This window comes from Micropterus dolomieu, linkage group LG08, assembly GCF_021292245.1.
Source record: "Micropterus dolomieu isolate WLL.071019.BEF.003 ecotype Adirondacks linkage group LG08, ASM2129224v1, whole genome shotgun sequence".
Taxonomy (NCBI): Eukaryota; Metazoa; Chordata; class Actinopteri; order Centrarchiformes; family Centrarchidae; genus Micropterus; species Micropterus dolomieu.
In genome coordinates this window covers 2,978,502-2,986,241 of record NC_060157.1, presented here as the reverse complement: position 1 = coordinate 2,986,241, position 7,740 = coordinate 2,978,502, and the positions used below count along the sequence as shown (strand labels likewise).

Here is a 7,740-nt window from a genome sequence, read left to right as displayed (position 1 = left end):
CAGTAAAAAAAGATGTATTATAATTGCATTACGAAACGACTTTGTCGTCATAAAGGTTGCGCATGAGTTACTTCCGGCGTTGTCATGGAAACAGATTAGCAGAAATGGATGTTAAATTTATGAAACATATGGCCAAGAGGAAGCAGATAGATGAAGAGTAGGAGGGTCCCAGGACAGAGCTCTGGGGAACACCTGTAGTGACAGGGGATAGCTCTGATTTGAAGAAAGGAAGATTGTTAGAATTTATCAATAAAAGACAGAGCATGGCTGCGCACCACCTGACATAATGTTAGAGGCAAGCAGGCAGGTGAAGTTGCAGAACAAATCAATCAGGACAGCGAAGAATTTTGACAACTATACCACCGCATTGCTGTACTCTGACTGTAAAAAGATTACCAGAGAAGAAGTCAGACAGCCATGCCAACAACAACGGTTGGTTATACAAATTAATATTTTCTCACCTGATTTGAAGTAGTTTATTCAATATATTACTGGGTCTAGTGACATTAATTTTGGTCTGTTGCCAAGTGAGGTCAGAAGATTTGCCTATAGCATTTGACTACTGCACACCAGCCAAAATGCTCAATGAGAAGCTCTGTTTACTCCAGTCTACAAGCCTCATCTGTCCACTGAAAATGTTTTGCATAATTGTGCTGTCATTCCCACCCCACTGTAACAGTAGTGTCACGGTTTGGTGTGGGTGAGGCAGGTTGGAGGACCCAAACGCAGGACGCAAGGCAGGAAGAGGTACAGTACAAAGGGGTTTTAATGAATGAACCAAAAGCGAGCACACTTACAGGTAAGTGGCTGAATATAGAGTCCAAAAACTAAGGTAGTCCAAACAGAGATCCAAAGGGAGCAGGGTAACACGACAAACAACAGGAGACCTCACAGCAACTCCAGGAGACAGCATACAATGACCCGACAAAGACAAGACAGAAACACCAGGTATATATATATATATACACACACAGGGACTAACGAGCAGGGCGGGAGCAACACAGGTGAAGGACATGAGATTAACGAGGCAGGCAGAGAGAGAGAGCAGGGGAAACAGAGACAGACATGCAGAGGGATAACTGGGGTAACAGACATGACAAGGGTTACCAAACACTAGACGACAGACAAGACAGACCCCCAAAACCCAACATACTATAAGGAAGATACTAACTCAAAAGTGCAACACAAAGAATGGCTGACCGGCAGAGTGTGACAAGTAGTAGTAATTGTGTTCTTAGTTTTTGACAATCCAGTGTAACAACTTACCTGCCGATGGGGCAAATTGTCACAAGTGCACTCTATTCAACAGCCTACAACTCCATAATGAGATAAGATAAGATAAGATGTAATGAAAACAAATTATCTGCCCAAGAATCCCTTCCTTCCTTTGGTATGACATCCAATGAGGATCCATCCATGATGGATGGTGCCCAGTAATGTTAGACAGTGTGAAAAGTATGACAACATAAAATGCATGACAAAACTTAGACTAAAATATCACTGATAAAAACTAGACTAAAATGTCCTGCTGACTAAAACTAATAAACATTTTCATCAAAAGCCTAAAACCAACACTGCTCTAAGTGATCCAAATTGTTTTCTCAACATTAAATCAACATTAAATTCAAACTGACCAAGGCTGTTAACATTCATTTCACGTCACCTCTGGTCCTGAGAATGTGTGATAGTTCACAATTTACTTACTTTATAGACAAAAAAATCCAGTTTTCCTTCACAGCCCCTGGCTCTGTGAATGGAACACAAACTAAGTGGCTTGGAGCATTTTTCCAGCTAATCAGCAACAGGTGGCGGCAGCGTGCTTGTGAGAGCAGAAGGGCTCTGGGAGAGAGAAAGTTGTCAACACTGGTACATTCAAACATTCTGGAATTATTATGGGACTCTGGGCGCTGTGCACAAGGAGAGATGTCTGAGAAACAGCCGAAGAGGAAAAGGTCTGAAGAGTAGAAAAACAAGTTTAAGGGAGAAGTTACACTTAAAGCATCTTTGTGTCCATGCAACAGGTTCTTGTATCTCTACATGTGGAGTGAAGCTGTGGAACAGTAAAAGCAGTGCCCGAGCATGACCCAGTTTAAAAAGTGGTGCAAAAACGGGGGCTCTGACCAGGTGTTCACACACATTGTTATTTTATTTGTTTGTTTATGTTATTTATTTTCTATGGTGAATATATACATATGTAAATATGTTTGTTTTCTTATTTGGTGTAACTATATGTATGAAGACAGGATGTGATATATAAAGCCAATGTAATGATTATTAATGAGTGATGGAGAAGGTGTAGGATTAAATAAGCTCGTCCTTCTTATTCCTTTTTTGTCATGTTTATATTATATTTTCTTCACATGTTTAAAATAAAACCTTCATTCAAGTTATATGGCAAGGGCGAAGACCTTAACATCAGTGAGGCGTTTGACTTTCTGCTTTGGCAACATGTTTGAACCAAAAGATCATGCCAATAAAGCCAACTGAATTGAACTGGTGTCTCTTTCTCTTTGTATAAGAGCTCTTCCCTGTTTCACGCACTGTGACTCATAAGTTCTGTTGGCTATTTTCAAACTGTATCTGATAAACAGCACGACATCAGCAGCATTTAACCAGGCGTTTAACCTACTGAAAGTTTCTTACATTTAATTCTGTGGTTTAGGTGATGCTGATGTTTTTAAAGTAACTTCAATCAGATGTATTTTTACCACACGTCAAAGCAGCCGCATCATGAAGTTCATACTCCAACATGCTCATTCATTTAATATATTTTAAGTGTGCACCTTATTATGCAAAATCAAGATCGGGCACGTTATGTCTGCCAACGTGTTTTTGAGACGGAAGTTTCTTAATTAAAAAAATTAGGTAAATAAGAGACCCTGAGAATTAACTTAACCACGTGGACCCTGGCACCCATTTCTAGGAAAAACGCCTAAAATAACATACCCAAAAGAAATCAGTAATATCTCCTCAACCATTAGGTTAAATAATTCTGGTCTCCTTTGAAAGGTCAGAAGTTGAGGAATATAAATCCACTGTAAATTAACACATTTATTTTACCATTACAGACTACATGGAGATGAAATACAGAAGAAATATGATATTCTCATCCTCGCCTGGTAAAGAAAGCTATATTTTAATGCAATAAACCATCAAAACCATCATAAGGTAGATTATTATGCACCTGAATATCTTCTAATCCACCTAGAATACAACCATAACTGTAACTTTGATGAAAAGAAACTGATATACAAGAGTTATTACACAATCTTTCAAAAATATACCAGGCGAATGTCCATGTTTTGGCCATATTTACTGTTTATATGTTCACTTTTATTGGGAGTTATCTTCAAAACATTATTTTTCTCTATACAACCACATTCCAAATAACATAAAGCTTCCAAAACATTGAAATATTGATAAAAACAGTCAAAATATATGACCAAAAGCACTCCCATGCTTTACAGGCCCACAGCTTGAGAACAGAACATCCTGTTGGGCTGTGTCTTATTTTGTTCGTCTCAACGAGACGATTTCAGACATATCCTGCATGTCTGTGTAGCTCCTACGGGTCGCCAGCAGATGCCTCCGCCAAAGCAAACTCTTCTCTACTTCATTGCTAGGGTGTAACTCTAAACAAACTGATCTGACTGGTTGTTGATGGTCAGATAATGATGGTCGATGGTTCATAGTCAGCAGCTCAGAAACACAGACTCAGACTTGCAATAACTGTCTGTGTGTCAACCAGAGACGTTAACACATAAACAGGAAACCTCCGCTTTTCAGTTTAAGTCAACTCACAAAAGTAGCTTAAGCAAGTCTCTTACTGATCTGACAATTAGTCTTCACTTTAAATTTGAACTGGACTGGCTGTTGAAATGCACAGAACTTTCTCTTTGCCTCCTTACATTCTTTTAAATGTATGATTTAATAGTATTTTCAGTCAGTATATTGTGGGTGCAGCTAATTATAGCAAACTAAGAGACACACAGAGACATAGAGGAAGGAAATGTTTAATAAAAGCACCTTCATCTTCCTGACTGATCAGACAGAGTTGAAAGAGTGAAGTGATAGAGGCAGTTCTCCTGCAGTTGAATGATTTGTCTCCATCAGGATCAAATTCAGAATGAATATCCACCGTGTTCTGTTCTTCTGCTTCTTCTCAGGTGAGGACTGATTACCTGACTGTCTCTTTAAAGCTGCAGTAAACACTGCTGGACATTTGTCCAAATGTTGAATGATAAATGTTTTTCAGTTGCTGTGTTCTTATTCAGATGTCCTGTTGTTCTCTGATGTTTTCTGTTACTAGTTTCTGCAGCAGCATTTCCACAATCTGATCCAGCCCATTGCAATGAAATGTAAAAAACTTAATATTCATCATCCATTATTATTGTTTCTCATAGTTGATGTGAGTAAGTAGGGAAAGTGCAAAAACAGCAACCGCCATAACAGCTGCTGTAGAATCAGTGAAAAGCTGATCTTCACAACCTGTATTGTTCTTTGTATCTTCTATCACGTCTCCTTCTAACCTGCAGTCTGTTTTACAGTCAGCGTACAACACAGGAAGTACTGACCATCAGGGTTCTCTGTTCATCTTTCCAACAGCACTGTGTGGTGGAAACACTGGGCTCGTCAGCACAAAAGTCTACATTTATACAGGAGCTGAGGGAGGAACTGGTGCAATTAATTGCTATTTGCCTCTGTCTGGAAGCAGGAAGTTCTTCTGTAAGAATGAATGTAAAGCAGAAGATATTCTGGTTAAAACAGATGATGTCAGAGCTCAGAGTGGCAGATACAGCATTGAATACAGAGATGCAGCTTCTGGAAGAGGAATTGTGTCTGTGACCATCACAAATCTGACCAAGTCTGACTCAGGACGGTACAGGTGTGGTCTGGGCGGGACTTCAGTTCCAAAATCATTCAAGGACTTAGAGGTCAGAGTTTCAGATGGTGAGTTTCTACTGAAAGTCATAAACCGGATATATTTAGTAAATTCAACATGTTTATAGTTATTATTAATTATTATTGATTATACATTATTATTAAATAGTAGGATAAATGTTAGTTATTTATAATGTATGGACTGGGTGTTGACAATTTATTGATATTAGATCAAATGATTTCCCTTCTAGTCACAGCCTGTGGTTGAACTGGGCAGCTCTCAGTGTGACTCTGTGGATCTGTGTTAGTGTGAAGCAGGAAGTACTGTGATCAGACGCGTCTTACAGGAAGAACAGAAAGTAACTAATGATTGTTCATCTTTTCAATGTTTCAACAGCACCGCTGGCTGGAAACTTTGGTTTTATCCGAACATATACTGAAGGAGAAAACGTCACACGTGGATGCAGCGTAACAAACTACAGAAGGCAGACGTTCTTCTGTAAGAACGAATGTAAAAAACAAGAGGACATCCTCATTGAAACAGATGAGAACAGAACTCAGAGTGGCAGATACAGCATTGAATATGAAGAAGGATCTGCATTTGGACTGTATGTGAGCGTCACACAGGTGACCAAGTCAGACACAGGACAGTACAGGTGTGGTTACGGCAGAGCTCTGTCTCCAGATTCATACCACAGGATTAAATTCATGGTCATAGATGGTGAGTTTTTGATTAATTGAATGTCACAAAAAGAGCATGTGAATTCAAAAAGAGAAGTCCACGGTGGACCAGAGATGGTTAATGGTGTGCACCTTAACCCCTAGCAGTACATTTTAATGATCACATTTGCATTGAATGATCACAGATTAATACCTGTGTAATGTGTTGATCAGGAGAACTTAGACCTTCTCTCATCAGCTAAAATCAAGTACTCAGAATTTGCTTTTGTGACCATTAACTGAACAAACCAACTTGTAAAAAAACTTGTATATTCTTTGTGTATGATTTATTTATCTATCAATGAGCATCCTTTCATCAGGACTTCTGTGTGTCAGTATGGATTCAGTAGCTGATTGTTTCATTGTGTTTTCATTGATCACAACTCCGACCACTTCAAAACCAAACTTGAATCTTGGACCAACATCAGTCCCATCAGCCTCCACACAAGCAACAACTCAGAGCTCCAGTTCGGGAAGTTTCACATCTTCACCAGCTTTCCCTGAAACCACCAACCAGCCGACAGGTACAGCTCACAGTGAATTGTTAGTCCTGCCAATCAGTGTCTCTCTAACAACTTCATCGTTAACAAAACAAATGTTCTTAAAACTTTAAAATGAAGTAAAACAGCTCAGCACATAGGACAGGTCAGTACGTAGAAAAGTAAATTTTACATAAAATGTTACAGTAATTTTCTTCTTCAGCCATACGTCTACATAATGTAAAACTCATCAGGTTTTATTAAAGATGCTACACATACCCTATTTCTTATTACACATGAATAATTTACATTTGATTTGAACACATAACAAAAGAAGAAATATCTAGACCAATAAGTTTCCTTTTTCTCTGTTATAATTTTGTGTTTCATTCTCCTTTTGCCATTCCTCATGTTTGTTAGTTGTTGTTTCACTCCGTCTCTGTGTTCCTGTTCTGTGTTTTTGATTTGGTTTGTCTGTTAGTAAGGCATTCTTACTGTGCTCTGTTACATTTGTCCTTGTGTATTGTTCTTCCTGTTTTATTTTGAGATCGTCAGTGTCTGGTGGTTGTTTTGAGCTGGTTCCTGTTGTCTGATTCTCCCTCCCCGTTTGCTCCTGTATATTATGTGCTCAGTTCTGTTCACTCCTTACCATGATTTTTAGATTGTCCTCTATACAGTCTATGAGCGTCCACAGAGGCTTTCCTATAGTCAGCAGTAGATGCGTTCGAGATGACTGCGGCTGACTTGATAGTCAAATGTGAACTCCAGACGACTGCAGGGGCGGGGTATGAAAACTGCGCCATCAAATCAGACACATTGTAGGACACAATTTCTAACCAGCATGCCTTATTATATCAAGTCATATTATATATAAGTTATTAAGTCCAGCATGCATGACGTTAAGTCAGTTCCTTTGTACGGAAGCCCTAAGTGGCCCTCGATTAAATTTATTTTTTACTCCGTTTTCCACTGATAACGGGTAATTATCTTGTGAAGTTAAAAGTGTTACTGATTACGGTATCACAGGAAAACTGAGTAAAAAATTTTGTTCATACAGTATATTTTATATTGTTCATACAATTTTATTAAATGAAAAATGATTTCAAAACCACTAGCAAAGAAACACATGAAATTACATTTCATTTACTTTATTCAGAAAAATTAAAATAATGATTTGTAATGTTCAAAAACAAGTTAGTTGAGGAATATCTGTGTGGTGTAGCCTGGCCAGAGTGGCTAGGAAGGTGGTAGGTAGGCAGACTCCAACATCATATGTTTACAGAAGGGATTATTTTATTGACCATGGTCGGCAGTACATGGATAACAAAATCAAAATAACAAAAGAAAAATAACGCATCAAACTTAGCAACACTAACACGAGGCACGTATTCACAGTAGCACACCCTCACCACCTTTTTTTTTCCCCCTGTTTATATAGGGTGGTCAATTCACACCCAACTGCTTCAGCCCATCCCATTCTGATGCAGGTTGATCTACTCCACAACATCTATATCTAGAAATCTCTTAATATTTGGAACTTCGTTATCAGTTCTCTCTGCTCCCACTGCCTAAAAAACAGGTCAGGGTTATTCACACATTTATTCATAATACTCAAAAACAACCAAAAGAAACATTCCTATAAAGAAAGAAAACCCTCTAC

The 7,740-nt window shown here is 38.6% G+C and overlaps 1 protein-coding gene across 1 annotated transcript in view; it reads left to right on the top strand.

The window, feature by feature from the left end:
• Nucleotides 1-4,126: 4,126 nt before the first annotated feature.
• The window catches only part of LOC123974603 (polymeric immunoglobulin receptor-like), a 21,075-nt gene continuing 17,461 nt past the window's right edge, over nt 4,127-7,740 (top strand). Inside the window, exons 1-2 of the mRNA XM_046055426.1 lie at nt 4,127-4,166; nt 5,279-5,602. Coding sequence (XP_045911382.1) covers nt 4,127-4,166; nt 5,279-5,602 — 364 coding nt within the window. The remainder of the gene's footprint in view (nt 4,167-5,278; nt 5,603-7,740) is intronic.